Raw genomic sequence first — 24,318 nt, 5'->3', positions numbered from 1 at the left:
TTCTTTGCTCGTCATATTAATCTGACATTGCTGACTTTCCTTTCTCTTACAAGTCATCTATTAATGGTATTTCTTATTTGCAGTTTGGAACTTACTGAATGAAAAATATTACTGTTGAAACTATAGTGTATATTTATACAGTGTTCCTCTTAAATATATTCTAGTTTCAGTAGAAATATTGTTTGGTTTTTTCATTGTGGTGGTTATTGTTATTTCTGATGTTGCATGTGCAACCTTTAATTGATTCAGTTTTATATTTTGAGCTTTTTTGAAAGAAACCTTGTATGTAATTTGAATAATTGTGTTATCTCTGTATTTCTGTTTCTCAGTATCAAATGATGATCCATCATGATGATAATGGAAAAAGTTTTGGTGGGCTGTCCAAGACAGTAGTCTGCTGACTGTAAGGCGGTTGGTGTTTTTCTAAGAGATTTTTAGACTCTGCTCAATAATTCAGTAATGTGACGTTATTACCTATTTAATATATTCTTGCCATTAAATTTTCATTTCCTTTTATACGGCTAAATGTCGTCAAACACTGAACTATACCAGGTTTGTCTTGTGTTAAGATGAGGGATTCAGTGCTCTGCGCTTGTAATTATAACCAGGCATGTTAAAATTCATGAACTAAAATGAAAATATAGTTATTACTCTTGTCTTTGCCCTGGTATGAAACTATATAGGTAGATACTGTTTCAAAAAAAAAGATATTTATTAATGTCCATCACAGTGTTTTCATTTTTTTGCCATCCTAAATGAACATGCAAAGCTAGCAAAAGAATAAAACTTTCTTTTTATGATACTGAGACTTTCATGAAGAAGAGGGAATTACTTGGAAAATATTTCTCCTAGGAGAGAAATTTATATTATATAAAAACTTTTCCATCATACTTTGAAGAACCAATTTTTAAATGACTTTAGATGACCTGAAATTAGAGCAGAAAAATTCAAACAAAGTATTAATCATCCTGCCAATAAAATGTATTTTCAGCTTTGACATTCTTGCACATAACTTATGAAATGACATAGCCTTATAAGTGCTCAAGAGCATCCAAACACCAAGGAGCACATGTCAGGAAGAGAATATTTACCTATATTTCTTCTCTTTTGTCCGCTATGCAATTTATTGGCAGATTTCAGAAGAATTGTACTGGGGCTCAGTCTAAGCTCAAAAATAAGTTGTTTATATCAAGTCTTTGTCTCGTTCCCATAATTAGTTTCTGGGTCATTTGTTGTTTTTGCAGAGAGTTAGGGATCTCAGATATTTTTTATTTAGTAATGTGATAACTAGGCAGAGTCTCAGAGTAGAGACACAAGTATGGGGAAACTTTGAGTCATGAGCATTGCTATATTAAGTATCAGGGAATCTGCACGGAAGACAGTCATTACAGATAAAAGCCACAGGGAGTCAGGCTGCATGGTTTCTGTGGGTCAGGGAAAAATTCATATCTTCTTGTTCTTAGGTTTTGATACATCCAGTTCAACCTGTTAATCAACTACAATTCATGATCCATAGAACTAGTTTAATAATGTACGATCTGTTTTTTTTACAGTGCTTTGTGACTTTATATCTTTGCAGATATGAACAATCACAACAAAACAGCAGACAGAAACTTTACTAGCTTTAAAGCCAAGTCATATTTTCCTTTACAGCTTGTACTATTTCTTTGTTTATGAATAAATTATTCTAAAACTAATTTTCCATACAGAAATAAAAAGTCCCCCTTTTTTAAAAATCATTTTTCATCATTAAAAATCATTAAAATCATAATCATTTTAAAATCATTTTTTAAAATGATTAAGACAAACTTTTAATGATGACTGCTGGGGTGGAAATCAGTCTAAGATTCATTTCTACACTCTTCAGTTACTAATACAACATGTAATATACTGTGACCTTTTAATAATATCACTTCATGGAAATGAAAGCAATAGGTACTTCTTTCAGTGTGGTGTACTGGGTCTGGCTGGGATGTTAATTTTCCCTGCAGCAGCCCAAACAGTGCTGTGCTCTGCACTTGTAGCTGGAACAGCAGCGTTATCACACCAGTGTTGTGTCTGCTGCTGAGCAGTGCTGGCACAGCATCAGGACTTTTTTTTTTCCCTTTCCCCCTCCCTTTTCCTTTTCTTTTTTTCCCCTTTAGTTAAATTGTTTAGTTAGTAATCTTTCCTCAATAATAATAATAATTATTATTATTATTTTCCCCTTAATTAAATTATCCTTATCTCAAACCGTGAGTTATTCTTTACTTCTTCCCCTTCTCATCTAAGGAGGGGGAATGAGAGAGCAGTTGTGGTGTTTAGCTGCCTAGCACGATAAAACCACTACATGTGGGAGAGGGTAAAAGAGCATGGAACAGAATGGATGTAGACAACAGTCTGGTCAACTTCCTTGGTGTTTCATTTCCAATTGTACAACAATTCATTACCTGTTGATCACTAGTACTTAAAGAATTCAGGTATTTTTTTCTATCTCTGATTTAATATTGTTGAGAATTTCTGATTGATTTAAAGTTGATATTACCTAACATAAAAGTGTACATTTGCGTTAGATACTCGTGTTTTGGGTTTCATTCTGTGGTGCATTTGAATAGCTGGCAATTATCATCCAGCTTTTTACTTCCACTGCAGTAGAGAAATGTCTGGACATTCTTTAGAGAATAATTTTGTTTGTTTGTTTTTTACCTGCCCTGTTATTTGCTCTTTCTTGCTAGCTTAGAACTCATGAGTTTTTGAGAATTTATTTGTAAACCAACTTGAAAAACAGAGAATATTTACCCCTCAGCATCTTGTATAGCTGTCATCTTTGTGTATTCATAAGCTGTGACCAAATTAACATAGAATCACAGAATGGTTTGTATTAGAAGGGACATTAAAGATCATCTAACTCCAACCACCCTGCCACAGGTGAAGACACCTTTCACTACACCAGGTTGCTCAAAGCCTGGCCTTAAACACTTCCAGGGATGGGGTATCTACAACCTCTTCTGGACAACCTGTTCCAGTGCCTTACCACCCTCGTAGTAAAGAATTTCCTCCTTATATCTAATTTAAACCTCCCCTCTTTTAATTTAAAGCCATTACTCCTTGCCCTGTCACTGCACTCCCTGATAAAGAGAACCTCCCTAGCTTTCCTGTAGGCCCAGAGTTGAACACAGTATTCCAGGTAAATTATGTAGCTGTATTACCTGTATTAAACATACAAGGGGGCATAAGTGCTTTTGAACTATGATCACATAAAATATGTCCCACTTGACAGCAAGACAATACTAGCAGATTTTCCGATTCTACAAACTTAGTACTGAAGTTTTTTTCTTGTTTATATTTTGCTGGTAGATTTAATTACACATGAATTATTTTCCTTAACAAAACCTTACAGCTTCGCTGAGAGTGCGCGAGAACAGTATGAAAAACTATCCAACATGCACAACAACATGACTAAATTGTATGAAAATTTGGGAGAATACTTTAGCTTTGATCCCAAAGCAGTAAGCATAGAAGAATTCTTTGGCGATCTGAGCAACTTCAGAACTCTGTTTTTGGTAAGTAATGTCTGCAAAACATCATATGTTCTTACTTTTCCTTTGGGTTCTCTCAAGTTTAATTCCTTCCTCTTCTTTCTTCCTTGAGTTTTAGTTAACTTTTTGTTTTATGCTGTGGCAGGGAATCAGTTGCATGTGGCCAGAATTAATTTGATTTTGGTCACTGATAATTATAATTCTTTAACTTGCAAATCCAACTCTCAATGTGACCAAGAAATGGATAATTAGAAAAAGTGTAAAAAAAAAAAAAAAAAAAAAAAAAAAAACCAACACCCTACCACCCCCCCTCACACACAAAGCCTCAAACAACAAAAACAGAAAACACACACACACACAAAAACAAAAACAAAAAACAACAACAACAACAAAAACTCAGTGAATAATGGAACAAAAACCAGAATGGATGTACCTATATTCACATTGTGTGGGAATCTGACTGATGTCTTAATGATGCTGTGATGCTAAAGCTTACACTTCCATAATAAGCTCTCTATTTCTGACAGAATTCCTGATACTAACTTAAATGTTCATATAACTATTTCTAGTCAGCTGGTATGGTTGCTGTCAGCGTTTGGCTTCTTTATGCTGGAATTTAAGAATTTTATTCAACACCTAAGTTATTTAAATGGCTTTAATGTCATCTTTCCTAGTGGCTGTCTGGAAGCCATAATCAGCAGCACCATAGGAGGTGCACAAGGAAAACAGATGCCTGGAGTGTCACATTATGTCTCTAGAGTATATTAACATCGCTTGGAAATACCACTGTTTACCATGCAGCTGTAGCTCTGAGATCTCTCTATTGCCAGTATCTGTCTTAATTCATCACATAATCATAGGAATTTCGGTTTTGGTGTGATGGATGAATAACCACTTCAAAACGTAATTTTAGTGCTAAGTTTACTGTATTAGTAAACTTTTATTACAATATATCTAACTGTTCATTTTAATTTGGCAGTAATTATTCTTTTTTTTACTGTAAGCAAATTGCAAATCTTTTTATAATTAGTAAGTATGCCAACACATCTGCACGAAGATGTGTCAAAAACAGGCATAGTTGTCATAAGCTATTTCAATGCATTTAATTCTTCATAAATCCAAAGCTCACATTTTCAAACATGGATATCTAATTTTGGAAGTCTACTTCATTGTAACTACTTGAAACAGACTTCAAACCAGCAATATCCAAATACTGTGGTGAAAAATCTGTCCTCAAGTATGTATTTAAACAGCTTTGAAGGTGATAGGAGCCAGAGAACACACATCCAGGTTTTCTAGAAAGCATATTAGAATGAAAATACTTCCAGTTGCTTAAATATGTCTATTTTCCTTCTTTGTTGACTACCTCAAGATCTGGCTAATAGCCTATTGCTCTTTGCTGATTATAATTGTATTTGAAACGACTGAATAATAACGGCGGAGAGGGTGGGATCGGCTTTAATTCATTGCTACTTATTTAAGGAGAAAATTCTCTGAGATTTCTCTGTATGCTTGTCCAGGAGGCAAATCTCTTTTCATGTCAAGGTATAATAGTTATATATTTTCTATATAAAATGTCGTATTTTATAAAATAGAGTGATTATTCTGTCCTTTAATATAATGGCTATAATATATATTATAATAATAGTTAAGACTTTATATATGTCTAATATTTTGGTAATTTAAAGAACAAAGAGAAAACACAATAAAAACCTAGGATTAATCCCAGTGGCAGGAATTACTACAAGGCTTGGGGTGCCAAAATTTCAAACGTATGAATGCAATGAATCTTCTGCTGATATAAATTCCACAGTTTGCAAAGACACAAATCAGGTTATTTTATGAGTGTTTAATTGTTATGTCATATTTACAATATCAACACTATGTTGTTGGCTGTGTTATGTCTAAATTCATGTGGCTATGTTGATTAGACCTTCAGAGATTATTTAGTCCACCTGTATAATCCAAAGTAAGGTCAAGTTCCAGCAGGTAGCACAGGGCCTTGTTCAGTTACATTTTTATTCAGGAATGGAGATTTCATGACCTCTCTGTTTTCCACAGTAATCACACTTGTGGTGGCAGAATAGGAAGAAAGTTATAACATGAGAGACTGTATTTATTGTCTCTTGTTCACTTGCTTTGCACCTCTGAGAAGAATCTAGATCCGTCTTCTGTATACCATCCCATTATGTTGTGTAGATAGCAATTAGGTCGTCTGAGAGCCTTCTCTACTTACAGCAGAACAAATTCAGTTCTCAGCTTCTGCTTGTCATATGCTCCAACCTCATGACCGTTTGGTTATCAACTACTGGACATGCTCCAATATTCATTGGAACTCATTCTGGGCACAGAACTCCTCCAGATGTGTTTTTTCAAGGAGTGGTAAAGTGGAAGAATTGCCTCCTTCAACCTGTTACTGTACTATTAAAAAAGTTGACTGTTCATTCAAACTTCTTTGCTCCAAAGGCATACTGCTGCCTCTCATCCAACCAATTGTCCACCAGTAACTTTGTTTTTCTTCAAAGCAGCTTTCTAGGATTTATTTTGCATTTTACATCAGTTGTGTTTAGGGTTAAGTAATGTAGTGTAAGTCTATACTATAGAAAACTGTATATTTGTTAATTTTTTGGTGGTTCAGTTTTTAAGTTTCACTGACTTTCCTAAATATTATTTGTGAGAATACTGTCTGGAATGGATTTCACTGCATCTCTAATACCTGTACTTCAGTGATGACTGTTAATGTGGACTTGAAGTATGTATGCTTTTTAATTTGTTTTTCAAATATTTGCTACTTTACCTCAATTAAATTAGGTCCTGTTTCAGAAACATTTAGTGAAATACTTCAATCACATGCTTCTAAATCTGGAATGTTCAGGTGACTTTGAACATTTGCACATTAAATACAGAAAGCAGATGAATGAAGTATGACTTGGGAGGAAGGAAGTGTATTATGTCACTGAATAATTTAAATTTGCATTGAGAATAAATTTCTCTTCTGTATGCATTTTGTTCACTTGTACTTTATAGCAAGGCTCCAGATAGCCAATTCTCACTGTTTTAGAAAACTGTTAAAAATTAGGACATTTCAAACATTATTTTTAATCACTGAAATAACTGTAGCAATCAGAGTAATGAAGGTGTTGAAAACTACTAGCAAGCTACTGTTAATTATTATTCCCAACATGCACATAATCGTCTTGTTAATGCTGTATACATGTCTTCTGCAAATACTCCTCTGTGGATATGGAAAAGAGGTGTAAATTCTATAAACTACCCAGATAATTTTTACCATGAGATATTATCTGGGTTTTATTTGCCAGAATATGCTTTACTTTCTTTATGTATGAGTGCAGGAATACCTGTGTTCTGATTACTAGACAGTACCGAAAGCAGACAGCAAACTTGTCTTGACATTTTTGTTTGTTTTTTCTTTTTTCCTTTTTTAATTTTATTGGAGGGGAAGAGGATATTATCAGAGTGTTTGGTACAGATAAAATACTCCTTGAACATCAAATCTAGCAGAAAAAGGATTTACTTTGAGCAAGTAGTTGAGTATTTTCAGTAGACTGCAACTACTGTTCATTTTTTCCACTGTAATCTGCCTTTAGTATTTCACTTATGTACTAAATTACTTTTACTGGACTTTTCCTTCTTAAAATTCAGACACAACTATTAGCTATTCACAAAGCAAGAAAACAGCATCTTTCTGGTAGGCACTACATAGTCGTGTACTTCCTTGTCAATGAGGATCTCAATAACCTCACATGTACATTTTCACAATCCTTGTTACAAGGTTATTATGTTTGAATAATACCTCCACAACACCTTCATCTTGTGCTGTAAATGCAGTCATTGCAAAACATAATTGTCTTATTACCTAATTGATGTAAAGTGCCTTCTGTCTTAAGGGAAAGTAATCACAGAGTTTGGAAACTTGAGTTACACATGTACCTGCTTGCAGAGATCAGAATCCACTAGCTATTCTGCTTTTTCTAAACACCTATGTGTGGTCGCCTCTTCTTAGGATATTTGTATGATGTTTGTTTTACTTAATACTAAAAAACTGCAATAAAATGTTTTTTTTGTTTTTTGTTTTTTTTTTTTTTTAGGGTGGGAGATTATCCTAAAGACTAAATCTCTGTGAATAGATTCAGTTTACTAAGACAGACCTATCAAGTTTTATATTCTGGTTTGGAATATTAGACTTGAATTCCAAACAGAAAAGACAGACAACAAATAATCTTTCCAAGTTTCTAGAGAAGTGGAGCTAATTTCTTGTGCCACTTTATAATTTTTGGAAGCAGGCAGTAGTCTACTAAGATACTGTTTTAATGCTGCATATGTTGGTCTGAATAGTTAATTATCTGTGTGGTGCTAGGGTTTTAAAAAGTTTTTATCTGTATTATCTTCTAAGCCTCTTTAAATATTAAATATTAAAGTCTTCAGTATAAAAAAGTGAGATCTGAGACGTGTATAGCTTAAGGAAAAGCTTTCTTTCCTTAGTATAATTTGTGCTTTAGTCAAATTGACTTGTTCAGATATATACACTAGTTGTAGTAATTGTAATTAGGTCTTTTGAGAATTTCCTGACTTATTTTATCCAGAGCAGAACCTTGTAGACTTCAGTGGCATAAAGATTCTTGTTTAAGGATTTAATTTTTCCATATGCATGAAGAAGGCCTAGAGCAAGCATTAGAAGTTTGCAGTACAATCATTTTATTTTCTATAAGGAAAATTATTTTAAAGAATTAAGATTTTCTGCAACATTTTGATGGCTATGAAAAGTTTTTCAAAAAGATAAAAAAGCAATCAATTTTCAAGTTTAAGGAAAAATCAAGAAAAGGCAATAAATCACTGGAACTCATTTAATTTGTGGAATTTACTGTAAAAATTCATAACTACTGTTAAGAATTCAGGTGCCATCGGAGAAAGCTGAGTATATACAGCATTTCCAGATGTTCTGTAGAGCATGCTTACTTATTAAATACGTTGTTTTCAAACCAGAGTAGTGCCTGCATGCTGCTTCTAAGTGTTGTTTTTTTTCCCCATTTATGGTAAATGATTGAAGTAAATGGCCAAAATATAATTCGAGATATTTTTTGAAATATGCATGACTTGGCTTTTCTTGTTTGTCTTTCTCCTGTGTTATTTCTTGTACTACAGCTGCTAACAATTAAAAGTTCAGGAGTTCTTCAGATTGCTGCTTTTGGTTTTGTTGCTAATTTTTCTGGTGTGAATGTTTATAATAAGACATACCATAGAATCATGAGGTAATTTAGTGTGGAAGAACATAGTAGAGAGTCATTGAGTCTGACATCCTGCTCAAAGCAGGGCTAGTGCAGAAGTTAGTTCAAGCTGCGTGGGACCATGTTTTGAATATCTCTATGAATTGAGATACCATGTCTGTGGGAGACTGTGTTGAAGGCTTTGCTAAAGCCAAGATCAACAACAACAACAAAACATGCATTGCCTTCCCCTCCACAGAGCCAGTCAGTCATTTCAGTATAGAAGGTAGTCAGGTTGGTCAGGCACAATTTGTCCCTGCTAAGTCCATTCTTTTGGTTTCCAGTCAGCATCTTGTCCTTTGTGTAACAGGAAATGGCTTCCAGAAGGAATCATGTTATGAACTTCCTGAAAACACAAGTGATGGCTGAGTAGTATGAAGTTCGCCAAGCTTTTCTCACTCTTTTTAAGATGAGAATTACACTTGCTTTTCACAGGCATTAGGGATGTCCTTTGAGTCCTGCAGCTTTTTGATGAATTAGAGGCCTTGCAATGACATCAGTCAGCTGCCCTGATAGCCTGTGAGACAGTGATGGTAAAGGTTGAGATGAAGAAGGTACTGAGTATGTGAGACTCTGAGGTTAGGTTCCACGGTCTATTCAGCAGCAGAACAATCTCTTCCTTAGTCAGCCTTTGTAGATGTAAATGCCCTTCTCATTGCCTTTAACATCACTTGCCAATTTTATCTCCCACTGAGCTTTGGCTTTCTTAATTCTTTCCCTCCCTGTGCAGTAGTGCTGTATTTCTCTTGGGTAGCATAACCATGCTTCTAGCTTTCAACTTCTCTGTTTTACATCAGAGCTACATCAAGAGTTCTTTGTTCAACCACACTTAAACCTGCCAAACCTCCTCAGCTTCCTGCATGACAGGATGGTGGTCTTAGTGCTTGGAGAAGGTTTTCCTTGAAGATCAGTTATCTGTGTGTGTGTGTATATATGCTGTGTTTTAATTGAGTCTACAGCATATATAGTTCTAGATAAAGGCCAGTCATCAGCACTTAGAATTCAACAGAGCCATTCAGGAAATCTTAACATTTCTTCCGTTAGCTTTGTATAACAGCTTTAACTACTATTTCCCTTTGCTTAACCTGTGACTCTATGTATAATTTTGCTGTGTGGAAGCAAGTATGCTGACTAAATAAATTACTGTCTCTCTTTGTTACGGCATTTTGCTTTCTCTTCTTTCATTTGCAACTGTAGATAGGATTGTTACGCTATACAATAATGAAATTCAGCTAGTGTTTTTGAAAAAGATGAAATATATCAATATCTTTTAATTTTAGGCTCATCTTTAATCAGAAATATATTCTGAAAGGCACATTTAATGGTCACAGAGAAATCTGTGTTTATGTATGTATGTATACACATGTACACATCTGTATATCATATATAAAATATATGCTCGTTGCATGATATGTTTTTTCGTAATGCTCATATTACATAGCATCTGGTCTTTTGAAAATATGTTCAAGACTGTGATGGTCATTGTCAGAAATGGCATACATTAATTGGAAAATAATGCCAGTTTTTGATTTCTTGAAATAAATAATACATACATTTTCTAATTAATTCTTCTGCAAGTTGGAGAGAAACTACCTAATAAATGCACCTCCACAAGTTCACCTATACAGTGATATATATGTATCACCTATACAGTGATACTTATTTTAGTTCAGTAGTTTCCCAAATTATTTTCCAACAAGATTTTCCATATAAATAAGCTGTTATTCTGTTATCCCTGAATAACAGCAGAAAAGGAAATTACAAGGAGGCCATGTAAGCAGGTATAGTAGCTGACCTTCCTCTGTTTTTTGAGACATATTGACTGCCACTGGAATGTCTTGGTATACTTGGAGAAGGGGTGGGAGTGGTAGATATCACTGACTAATTTTTTTTTATTTTTTTTAGAGAAATAGACGTTGGCTTGTTGAACAGAAATTGACTTATTTATGAACATTTTTTTCATCTTTTTATATCTTTAAGACTGCCCTCACACAGAGTTTGCAGTCAAATACCAAATTAATCTCATAGCTAGTTCTTTATCTGTATCTGTCAAGCTGTGTGAAAGTAAATCATTTTTTGCACTGTTTTGTGATGTTAGGAGAAGACGGCTCTGCATACTTAGGAATTCACATTTAAATTTGCAAAACTGCCTGTCATATGGTTGCAAATAACCAAATAAACTTAGAGCACCTATGACGTATCTAACCAAACATTCCTTTTGAGCCATTTCAATTCATTAAGCTGCAGCCTAGTGAATCAATCTAGAAATATGGATGGATGAAACACAGTTGTTTTATTTATATATGCTATAAATATATATGCTCACTTTTTATTTCTAGGTTTTTCTACGCTTTTTGGAAGAAACATAATTAGAGCCAAGAGTGTAGTGAGAGGACTAAATCAAGTTTGTGTTGCTTTACCTCAGAAATTGTCTTTACCTCTTGCAGTTGGAAATCCTGCCTTTCTTGGTCTTTACTTGGCTGTGCTGCTTCTAAGATTAGGTAGAATATTTAAACCTTAGAAGTGAGCTTTTAACAAGTAATTTTGCATCACCTCTACCTAGGTTTATTTCTTTGATTTAGTGCTTAGATACATCTTCATAACCTCATTGTATTCAAGGAACATCACAAGATCTATGTAAAGCACTTGAGCATGAGGACCTTCCTTTGTAAATGAAACGTGATTCAAAATCAAGCTGGGACATGCATGTGTGGGGAGGAATTATATATTTTCTTCTCTGTCAGAGCTGACAGTTACAGGGAAATTGAATCAAAAGTAGTGATTTTGGCTTTTTCCACTTTACATATACATGTATAATAGTAGATCCACAGAATAAGAATATGCTTTTCATATTTGGGACATTTTTGGAAAATATATTTTTTTAGGTAATATTGATTTAGTCCTTCCTTTCAGTGAAAGTAAACACAAACTTCTCTTGTCCTTCATTTGCAGTGTAGCCTTGGAACAATTGCAACCTGATATGCTTGGTTTGGTATAGTTTTCAGGCTCTTATCAATGAATGATTAATCAGTTGCCTGAAGCAAGATGCCTGTTTGTTCTTTTCTGTTTTGGTTCTTCACTTTAGCCTGCTGTCTCACAAACTTTATATCAAATGATCTGAAATATTTTTTATCACAACTGTCACTTTCTGGATGTTTGTTGGCGCTAGAGTGTTTACAAATATCCACCCAATCTTTCATGCCTGCATTTAAAAATGCACATAAATTTCCTTTTAATGAGGTTGTATGCTTTATGAAAGGTGTATGAAATACATACGTTAACATTAGATGGGGATTTTTTTTCTTTATACAGCTCTTAATTTTTTCTTTTTTTTTTTTTTTTTTTTCCACTTTTAATTTCTTTTTCCCTGTGGTCCCCCCATTTCATGCAGGTAGTCTTAAGGGTGAATATTAAGTCCAAAAGCAATGTTGCAATAATGTCTATAAAAGTACAGTAAAATTGGAGGAAGTAAATAAAAAAATAGAGAGGTGAAATCTGGCATTTATAGGCATGGTTGTTACAAAATGCAAAGAAGCTTCTTCCTTCAGCAAAAGAATATTTTTTATACTTGGTGAACTTCTATCAGTGGTGACTGCTTCCCTCTCCTAGAAAACATTTTTGTAATTGCTGCTTTTTGAGTAAGAAAATCTTCTGATTACATTATGAATGTACTTAAATAAAAATGGGTTGTATTCTAGTATTCTGGTCCTGGGTGAGCTTGACCTGCAATGACAGCATCCCAAAGATATTTTATATTAGATATAATGGTTAGGATTCATGAAGCACGGGACAGTATCCTAAATAATCTTTTCTACTTACTGTTTTGTAGCCACCCATCAGGAAATTCAGTATTTCTGTTCTTGTTTAATTCTAGGTTGCTGCATCTCTTTTGCATTATTGTCATAAAGATAACTTGAATGTTACCCTCCATGGAACACTCATGAAAGATCTTTATATGAACACATTGAGCAATCTGCTGCATCTTAACTCTTTCTGTATACATGAATTTCCAGTTAATTTGAGTTCACTGTTCCTATTGATTTATGATGCAATTCTTTATTTCTTGTATATTGAATCACATATTTTGCTGGCGCAAGGCAAATTTAGGGAAGGTCTGAGTGATCTGCAAGTATTATTTTTAAGGCATGGAGAATGAATTTCTGTGGGTGTCCCACATTATGCTATTAAAGTGGTGTAGAAATTCAATTTAAAGTGGCATTTTTATGCATAAAAATCAAGTACTCTCTTCTATTACTTTGCAGAATGAATGATGATAAGTTGATTATCTAACATCTCAGAGGCAGCATGCGTAAAAGTGAATGAACGTAACCTAATAGGTGTCTTTTTAGAACTCAACCACTTTAGTTTTTCTCAAAAAAGGTGTAGCATTGAAGGGTGTTTATAATTCTCTTTTTTTTCTGTTTTACTTTTTATTTTATAGTATCAGCATAGGTCATGTTCCTGCTAATGTTACTGTGTACATAAGTTTTTGTAAAAGCAATCTGTTACAGCTGTTTGAAACCACTAGCCTCAAAATGTATGCACTTAGATGTCCCATACACTTTTGCTGCTGTATGAATTACTCCAAAAAATTGAATGCCCCATTTTAATCATGTGACATCTCTAGACTTTAGAATGGTAAGACATGAGTTACACACCATGGTAAGTCATGTGCAGACTTGTTCTACCTTTATATTAGAAATCACTGGGCTAGTTCACAGTCTGGAGGTCTAGAAACTGAGCAAAGAGTAAATAAGGAAGGAATCAAAGCCACATGAGGGTGACAAATAATTAAGTAGAGGGAAACTTAAAGGACTTTTATTATAATTGAGGTAGAGCAAATTCTGTAGACAACACCATTCATCCGAGTAAAAGGTCTCTTTACCTTTATTTAGAGTCTTCTTCAACTAGCTTTGAAAAAGTATGGTCGATGGTAATTCAAATATAAAGTATGTTTATAAATGCAGATGAACATATAATTATTTTGCTTTCAGCACATAGCTTGAAAAACATCTGGTAATATGTTCTTGTGAGTTATATATTTCAGGCTATTGTCTGACTGTCTACAGTAGTAAATAACATAGCAAATGTGGAACTAGCTGGTGGAGAGTTATGATAAACAAGTACTTTCTGTGTGACCTCGTTCTGAGACACTTTTTTGAAGGAAAAGGAATACTTTCACTAAACAATGTTGATGTGTCAAATAGCAAATTGTTTTCTTTTTTCAGTCCTCATTTTGAAGTGGTATGTAAAGGAAAAGAATAGATGGTCAGTTTTAAGGGATGTGACATAAAATTGGGTGGGTGAGTGGGTAGGAGGTTCAAGAGGATAAGGGATAGCAGGAAAGGATCTGCTAAATACTAATCAGAATACAACACCGTTACTAAAGAATTGCTGGGCGACTACAGTGAAGCCAAGGGTGAATAAGTAGAGTAACTCTACCATTGCTATGAAAAGCCTTCTGAAACTGTATGGGTGCAGTGTTCCATTTCATTCTATTAGTTCCAAAACTGCCAGTCTGGGAACCAAGAGCCCTAGAGACTTGTTAATGTGATGCCCCGTTTGGATTTCTGTCTCTGTTTTGAATGTTTTTTTTTTTTTGCCATGAGTGGGTAGCGTATTTTATTAACTATATATTTTGTATTTATGAACTGTGTATTTGCATATAATGTCCTTTCAGTTAGGCAGTTTAGAGGCTGGATGGTTTTAGATCCAGTCACCCCTTTACTGTAACTGTTTTGTTGGACATAATGTCCAAAATAACCTGAAGCCCAGACCTACACTACTTGTAGGTAGAGTGTATTAGGGTACTGTTGGAGAGGAAAGGGAGCAATAAATGTCTAGTTGTGAATATAAATAAGAAAACTACCCTTAACATTTATCATGTCTATTTATAATGTTATGCAAAATTAAATCATGATGGATTTCAGTGAATTTCCTAATGATAAATGAATCTTAGAAAGGGTGAAATGAAGGATGTATTGAAGATCTTATGTAAAAGCTTAAAGGAACTCAAGTATTTATTTTTTTAAGAGAGCAAGGAGTGCAATAGGAATTATGACTGGTTTTGAGGACGTGATAAGTTGATTGGGTTTGTGTGTCCAGGTGTTGGTCGTGGAGAGGGGTCACTGTGGAGAGGCTATGTGAGGAGAGACTGGACCTGCCCCATGCCAGAAACAGCCACTTCCAGCCTTTGTCTTAGCGCATGAGCTTTTCATCTTTTTTTTTTTCTGCCTGTCCTGTTGAGGAGGGAGAGTGAAAGAGTGGCTTGGAAGGTGTCTGGCAGCCAGCCCAGGTTAACCCAACACAGTAGGAAATCAAGACTCATTTCCAAAATCTCATTTGGAAAAGGAGGATATATTCTAGATTAAATGTAGGAAGGATTGTGGAAGGTTTTCATCCAGGAGTGCTCTACGTTTATAGCTTTTAGCATGGCACTTTGTGTAACCTGTCATCAAAGAGACTTTAGATTTGCTGTCTTGATCCACAAATTCAACTATTTTCCATTAATTTTGATATGTTTTGTGTAGCTAAGCAATGCCGACTGCTTTGGATATTTCGGTATATTTCAAAATATTTGAGGAATTGTAGCTTAAATGTTGGTAGATTAATTTTAGTTACTCGTAGTTGAACTGCATAATGACAGAAACTTGCTTTCATCTACACTTATTCCTCTTAAAAGTAAGCTATTGGTTTAAGCTAGATTCAGTCTTAAAAGCAAATCCAAACAAACAAACATACATGTTGCTGCTGAACTATCTGGAATTTTTTAATCACCATAAACGTAAAGTGATTTCAAATTTCATTCTTCTGATTATCTAGTAATGTGTATAATAGTATGGTAAATTATTTTTTCTTTAAAATTTCTGACAATGCTTAAAATGTAGCAGTTCCTTTTTATTTTTTCACTTATGTGAAATATAAATGCATATCTGTGCAAACAAGGTTAATCTTTGTTATTTTTTTCTAGTCCTCAGTGTGTAGACTTCCATGTTCTTTTTATCTAATGCAGGAGGCTTTAAAAGAAAACAACAAAAGAAGAGAAATGGAAGAAAAAATGAAAAGAGCCAAACTGGCAAAAGAAAAGGCTGAACGAGAGAAACTGGAGAGACAGAAGAAGAAACAGCAGTTGATTGATATGAACAAAGGTAAGGCATCATTTTTACTAGAGAAATAACTGGGTGGGGGGGGGAATAATGAGCTGAAGATTGTTCCAGGTCAATATGAAAAATACTTGCTGTCTGTTTTGCAAGCAGAAAAAAAAGGTAAACTTTTCCAGTGAGAACTCTTTTGCTTTGGCCTTTCTGATTTTATAATTCTGTATTTGTCATTTACTATGTACAATGTTCCTTTCAAGCCATTTTGCTGTGAATTATTGCCTTGTTTCCCTTTGTTGCGGTTAATTGATTTTTTCATAAGGATTTACTTCCAAGAAGTAGTATCTTACTTGCTTTGTTGTTAATTTCATTCTGTGAACATCTTTATAATCAAGATACTGTGGCAATTTATGTCTTCCTTCTTGGGCTTGGAGGCTCCATGTTATAATGTATGTTCTCCCAACAATCCTATTATGATCTGGAAAATCTGGTTGAGCTCAGGGCCTAAGTGTAGAATTATATTTCAGCATTATAAAAAGCAGTGTTAAGCTTGTCAGCTGTGAGAAGATTGTATGGAAAACACTGGAGAAACGCTAGGCCAGGCAAAAAAAGCCCACTGCAACATCTTTGAGGATGGCTGTGAAGGTGAAAATAATCTAAGTCATGGAAGGACAAGATTCTGGTCAGCATTTTAATCACTGATAAGGCAGTCATGCAGAAACACTGCTTATGCAGATGTATGGTGTCAAATGTACTTAGAATGCTGGTATTTCTTGCAAATAAGTAAATTTCCTGTGACCAGTGAAAATGTGTGACTTGTGTGTTGACAGCTAGCACTTAAGGAGTGTCAGGTCACCATCCTCTCCTTCTGGTTTGGCTACCATGATCCTCTACAGTCTCTGTTTTTGGTAGGCTTAATCTTTAGTCTGTGGTTTAAATGAACTTGTGTTTAAGGTGATATGTACCTCTGGTACAGCCGTAGTCAAAACATGGATCTTGTAGATGCAGTACTGAGAATGCTTTGTTCTTCAAGTTCCTTACTCCATCCCTGTGCTCTTCAGAGAGCAATTACAACCCTAAGATTTGCCATCACCAGCATATTTTCACTTTAAGAATCACAGGGGCATTCCTATCACTCCAGTTCCCTCAGCCGCTCCTCATAGGACTTGTGTTCCAGAAACCTCCTTTGGGACCTATATGTATTTTTTAATACCGATCAGATACTTGCATTGAACCATTAAGTCATTTATATTTGTTTTTAACTGAAATTCTTACATCAGGTATACAGTTACAGTAATAACAGTGTATCTTAAATATATACCATCTACTTACACGTTACTTTGTCAGATTGAGTCATATTTGCAATGATTTCAGGAAGTTATACTATTTTATCTTTATTGACATATGTATACCAAGTGTCACAGTTCTGTGCTTTTTTGTGGTTAGAAATTTTATATTTTTATTTTAGTGAAAGTGAGGAACCATATCAGTCTTCAAAACTAAAAATGGATGCAGTGGATAAATTTTATTTACTAGTGATATTTTTTTACTGTGTTTACTTTATATGTTTTACAAATGATAGATTCTCTGTTGTGTTTCCAGACTGTGTTAAGAAGAACTGGGGGAAAGTAAAAGCTTTATTTGCATTCTGAATTTTTGAATAGATTTGATATCAGTGCACTTCAAATGCACTGCATATTAGAACTCTACTGCCATGGTAGGAGGGGTGGAGTCGAGTGATAGCTTTATCCCCACTAGATTCCAGGACACTGATATTCATTTTTTTTTAACTAATTATAATTATATTTTTTTTCTTGATATACCTACTTCTGTATGCTCATTGCTGCTTATATAAATAGTTCACAAATTTGTCTAAGCAAATGTGAAGCAGAAGACTTAGAGGAAGGACACATATGTCCTCTCGAGTTGTGATTTTGACAAGGTAATTTCAGCTGAAGGGTGTTTTAACTGAACTACACATTAGTTATTTCTTCAGCTGTATCTTCAATTAAAAAGAAAACAAAAACAAACAAAAAACATCGCTACAGCCTCTCGGGTCAGAGCAATAGTAATAGGATTCCTATATTTTCAAGCCCTGTAAGGGTGCAGTTCTATAACCAAGTAAGAGCAAGAAAACTTTCACACAAATGTGTAAGTCACTGGAACATCCAGGTCAGAATTAGTTGCTTTTCTGTTTCTTGGTGCGAGAGAGCAGAAGACTGCAGTGTGGCCAGAATCAACAACTGTCCAAGAACTTTAATTCCTAGCTATAAAAATAATTTCAAAATTGCCAATATTATAAAGACCAGGTTACTCAATTCACTAGTATTTTGTGCTTTGTGGAGTGTCTCGTTTAATTGAGATGCCATATCAGCCAGTTGACACAGTACTTACATAAATCCTACTAAGCATTCAAAGATGTGGAATGAGAAATGTAATATAGAAGATCTCTCAACTCAATATAAGCTTTGAAGTGATTTACAACGGACAACATAAAAAATCAAGTGATTCTAAGCCTCAAAAGACATACGCATTTCCAAATATAGGTGTTTCATACAAAATCAAGATGGACTGATAGTTGACAAAATAAATATATACCTTCAAAAATAAATTAAAATAAGTAAATTAAAATAAATAAATTAAAATATTAAATTAAACATTAACTTTTGAATTTAATATTTAATATTACTATTTAATTTTATTAAATCAAATATTAAATTAAACATATGAATTAAAAACAAACAAAAAAACAAAACGTTAGGAGCTTACTCAACATATACTCTTCTTTTTGCTTCAAAAAACATATACGTTATACCTATTTATGCCTATGTTATATTTATGCCTATTCTTTTTCATAAATAGGCACTGTAATAGATATAGACAGGTTAGTCGGTTCTCAGTTAATCAAAAATAAAACATTAAACAACAATAAGATCTTTTCAGCCTATAATTTATTTTGAAGTAATTTCCATCAAGTTTCTTTAGTTGAAGTCAGTGGATTTTGTATTACTTGGCATTCAAATGCCCATACAATTGGGCTGTTTTTAACAGAAAAGATGGTGTAGTGGCTTGAGTCAAAGATAGCTTTTGTGATTTTTTTCTATAACAGCAGCATGATGGAGAAGATCTTAAGTAGTGCTCGGCTGATGACACAAATCAAAATTTCAGAGAAATATTTTCAGAATATTTCATTCTTCCCTATGTGACACGCTCAAGCATTTTTGAGAAAGACATTGACATGCAACTAAAAGTAGATGCTTAAGTGCTGATGAAAAAAAAATGTGATTTGAAGAATCTATTATCAAAATTTTTAGTTGCCTAGTTGAAAATTAATCTTTTCTCTACAGCTTGCCAGCTCTATGAAAAGAGAACATTCTTTATTTTACAGCAGTGGTCTACATTTTTGTGAGAGCTGTAGTAGGTGGGCTATATGTTTATATAGTGTTTTCATGACTTCCACGTGACTTAACATCTGCAAAATCCCTGCAATGTTGCTTCTAAGTGAACAAGAGAGGAAAAAAGAACTGAAGTCAGCTTTCAAGGAGCTGAAAAACGTGCAACAGCAATTCTGATGCAAATGTTATTTAATCAGAAGCAGTTTTGCTCTTCACTATGTCTGATTACCATGGTGATTAGAATCACCTTTTATCTGAAGTTATTGGGATAAAAGATAGAATGAACTTGCTTAGTCCCAAATCGTATTGAATAAATTATTTTGAAGACACATTAACATTGTTCCCTAATGCAGATGAAGATAACAGAAATTAAGTTCTATGCTAGTGGTTGATGGATATTCCTGCTTTCCCTTTTTAAGTACTGTTTTATAAGAATTCATCTGCCATTTATTCACATTGCTATGTACTAGTATCAGCAATAATTCAGTTGTTTCCTTGAAAAGTTTACACTTGCATTGGCAATTGCAGGGTGCAATTCAAGAAGGTCATGCTTGTTTTTTTACTGACTGTATGCTTTCTTAATTGCTGTGTTCCTTCTATGTCCTTTAGCATAAACAGAAATACATACTAACTTTATTATGAGATGCATATTATGTTGACAGTATCTTAGCCTTAATCCTTTGAGTTTGTTTCGGCTAGTGATTGCGTGAGGTACCTGGTATGGTAAAACATGAGGCATATTTACATTCTGTTAATTATTCGTTTATGGTGCTGGATGCCAATGAGATCAGTGTTAGAATTCATTTGTGAAGTCTTTGTTTCATATTGATGTCAATGGTCCATTTGAATATGCTGAAATGTAATCTTCACAGAAGAAAGGAAAAAAATAAATGGAGATTTACATTATGGTCAAAAATATCAGTAAAAGTACAACAAGGCTTGATATTTTCTTCTCCAATTACATGAGTTGCTCAAAAATTATAAGCCGTGATTATGCAGTATTTTGAAGCCACATGGAAAATGGGGGGAGAATCAAAACTACTGTAAATGTTGCTGTTAATATAGATCAAAACCATCTCAAAAGACGCAAATAGATGTAAGCATGGACTGGTAGACAAAAAGAAATTAGAAATGAAAATATAATCTCAAATTTTAAAAAAAAAGTAATGGAAAACTGTTTATGAATATGGTAGGCAAAATGAAAAGATTTCATGGGGGTAAATTGTCATGGGAAAAAAACAAAATCATTAGACTGAAATCTAGTCGGGATAATTACAGGTGAAGAAAGGCAGTGCTATTAGATTCTTTCACTTAAAATAAGGCTTCTTTGGAAGTGTTTACTGGACAGTAGCAAGTGTTAACTTTTAATATATGCAAATTCAACTTTCTTTTTCCTTGGTAGAAAAAGTATTCTTATTTTCAAAAGCACGTATTGTTACTTTCGAAAATACTTTATATTCTTTATCCAATATAATTGCTATTTAAATTTATATTCATCTATTTTGTAGAACTGCCAATGTTAAAAACCATTTCTGCAATAATTAGTTGATCAAATAGCTTTTTCTATAGTGCAGAAATCAGGATAACAGAATTGCTCGTTGAACTGTTGTGAAATGGAACTGCGTCCCCATTTAAACTGGGGACAAGGTTGGTGTCTAAATTTTGTCTCAGTGGAATGATTGTTTTCTCTGTGGTTATAGTATCTCATTTGTAATAGGATTGTTAAGATGCTGTCTTAACAACAGTAATTTCCCTAATTATGTGGGAAAGAATACCATGTTAATGAGCCTCTTTTTACTGTATGATTAGTGTTAAAACATTCTTCCCAAAATTGTTTAATAGTTGTATAGATAAAGTTAACTTCACGAATTAAGTAATGTTCATTTGCCAAAATATATAAATGTATATATACTTAAAAGGTTAAATTCTGTAAGACATCAAATGATGCTTATTTTAGTGATAAAAGTGGATTTCTTTTTCTCAGGTATAAATGCCAAATTAAAGTAATTTGAACGTTATGACATTAATTTCATGGCTGTTTGTTAGTTGTACAGTCAAACTTTGAACTTGAAATCTCTGATCACTGGTGACTTCTGTAATCCACTGGGAGAAGTTTAAAAAATAATAATAAAGTAATGATATTGCATTTAATTTTTTTAATGTGCAGCGGAAACAAAGACTGCTTCTGGATTAGTATGCAGAGTATACATTTTTGTTGGAAGCAGAAAGTTGCATAATGTTTGCGAGTTTTTTAGTTTTTATATGTATTTTTGTGTTTTTTTTCTTTTTTTTTTTTAGATAAAATATTTGAGTCATTAACTATCAGCAATTTTTAAGTGATTTTCTAATGCTAAAAGTGTTGTGTCAGCTAATTATGTCACTTACAAGTTGCTTAATACCGTAACAGAATTGTAACCATTGAAACAATAGTGGAACTTCATTATGGATATCTTCAATTGTTATGGTATTTTTCTCTCTCTTTTTTTTGGAGCCACACAATCATTTCCTTGTCACACAGAGGCAGTGTCTGTGCACACGTGTGTGCGTAAATCATCCTTGCAAGGGGCAAATGATCCCCAGGGGTAATATTTATACATTTCACTTAAATACATTCCTGTTGAAGTAGACCTTGACCACTGTGACATTTTCTGAAAATAAGTGTGCACGTTTCAGAAATTGTTTTTAGTGGTCTGCCAGTGTAACAAAGCACATTTTTCTCATTCTATTAACTTGATATAAGCCTGAGGTCAGGTTATCATAAACAATATGCTTAATTGGTATGTAAGCAAGGATTTCCCTTCTTTTGTAAACTGACATGAGGTATAGGTTCATTTATCAGTCATACCGTCCAAACTTGCTCTCCATTTAATTAGAAAGTAAATAACAGTCATGAGATTGTATTCTAGTGCAAAATGCTAAGGAAGACTGCTTCCTGAAGATATTTATTATGCTTGCAAAATGAATTTAGCAGATGAATAACATACAAATGTATGAAAACATAAATACATACTTGCCAAAAGACACTGAAAATTGACCTTCTTAAGTGAATATATTGCATTTTAGAATCCTAATACTAGTTACGAATACACAGTCTTTTTTTTTTTTCCAAAGTTTATAAAAGACATGGGTTTGACTCATGAAAGAGCAGTGAACCGTTTTGGTAGTTCCACTGTTGAAACGTAACTCATCAGAAGTGCTAACAAAGCAGGACAATATAGTGCAAGATGTGATTAGGAGTATAAATTTGAAACCATCTGGAGAAGCAGGCAGGTAGATATGTGTTACCTAAAGTGGCATTTGATAAGACTCTTTCACTAAGGGCCTAGATTTGAGAAAAACTTCCTGCAAAGTTCCAGAAAGCTTCTGTCCAAATGGCCATGCAATTACTTACGTTTGTGTTAATTTAAGTTAGTTTACAATTAGTGCATTTGAAACCCAAAGAGTACAACCTGTTTTGCAAATACATTGCCCTTACTGGAAAAGGGAGGTGCACCAGTAAAATACAAGGGTGTTCTCTTCATGATCTTCATGATCACGTGAACTTCAGCATGAACAAATCAAAGGGAAGACAGCAGAACACTCTAGAAATGAGAACATGTTCCCAGGGGCTCTTGGGAGCCAATTCAGATTCACAGCTACTGCTCAGAAGAAGCCAAACAGGCAGGAGATGGACCATGTTTTGCATGGATGGTCTGACGTGTTCTGATTTCAAGCAGTTTCTGTAATCTATTCTCCAGAGCGACTAAAGTGACTTAAAAGACCTAAGCTATTCTGCTGTGTTGTTTTACCATCACCAGTCAAAAGTGCTATCCCAGTTATTATATTTCGTTTTAAAATTGTAGTAGCTAACCCGCTTTGGGTTGGAAGGTGACTTAACATCTAGTTCCAACCCCTTGCTGTGGGTAGGGACACCTTCCACTAGATAAGGTTGCCCAAAGCTCCATCCACCCAGGCCTCAAACACTTCTAAGGATGGGCATCCACATCATATTTTCATGGACAATTTTGATTAGGAATAAGTTAATTTAGAAACTTTTTTTTGTTTGTTTGACTTAGCTGATTTGTCTCTGCAAACTGTTGCAGGCTGTATTAAAATAAATCAAGGAGGTAGCTTGTAATATGTGAAGTACCTCAGCAAAAACTGTGGGTGAGGTCTGAAACTTCTACTGAATATTATTATTTATGAATTTTAATGAAGGCTGACTAAAAATGCAATACTTTGTCCAGTTTCCATTTAGTCAACTGACAACTTTCATTAAGATGCAGTGATGAGAGCATACCCAGCATAAATTTCACTTTGAGAAGTTAAAAATCTCATCACTGTGTTCTACAGCTTCTGTAGTTCATGTCTCTTTGTATTGTATATTTTGATACCCCAAAATAGGGTGTTCTTTAGCAGTCGCAGTGATTAGCAGGTAGAATAGCACACTCAGCAGAAAATCTGGAATGCTGTGTAAACATCTATGGAGTATTGAAGTTTTTTTGCATACATTCTGCCAATTTTTTTTATGAAGGTCAAATGATTGTAATTTTTCTACACATAAAATATTCTAACATGCTAACTAATGCTATGTGTATTGCAATCATATTATTCATTAGATGTTTCAGATCAACATGGAGTATAATAGTTTGGTTAAAATGTATTTACAGATCTCTGATTTAGAAAATAAATTTAATGCAGAACCAACAATAAACCATTGAATAAGCATGTGTATGGTAAGGTAGACAAAGAAAATTAAGAAGATTTTCTGTACAGGAAGACTTGTATTTTAGTCTTCAGGTTGCTACTCTTGTTCTGCTCCCTTCCATCTGGCGTTGAAGATAAGTTTATATATGTGGCATATTATACTTAATAGTTGAAATTACATTGATATATAATTTAAATTTACCAAGTAATTATACTGATAGTCATTATGTAGAAATTAGAACCAGGTATTGATTTAGGATTTGCATGCTCTTATATCAGGTCTGGATTTAATCTAATGCATCTAAATGTAACCGGGAACCGGGGCAGAATACCTTTT

At 34.0% G+C, this 24,318-nt stretch overlaps 1 protein-coding gene across 1 annotated transcript in view; it reads left to right on the top strand.

The window, feature by feature from the left end:
- DIAPH2 (diaphanous related formin 2) overlaps positions 1-24,318 on the top strand; it is a 184,169-nt gene that overhangs the window by 107,695 nt on the left and 52,156 nt on the right. Inside the window, exons 25-26 of the mRNA XM_084294179.1 lie at positions 3,379-3,542; positions 15,816-15,951. Coding sequence (XP_084150305.1) covers positions 3,379-3,542; positions 15,816-15,951 — 300 coding nt within the window. The remainder of the gene's footprint in view (positions 1-3,378; positions 3,543-15,815; positions 15,952-24,318) is intronic.

Source organism: Netta rufina (assembly GCF_964035555.1).
Source record: "Netta rufina genome assembly, chromosome: 12".
In the NCBI taxonomy this organism is placed as follows: Eukaryota; Metazoa; Chordata; class Aves; order Anseriformes; family Anatidae; genus Netta; species Netta rufina.
Note: the sequence above shows the minus strand (reverse complement) of the source record. Positions and strands in the feature narration are given on the sequence as shown.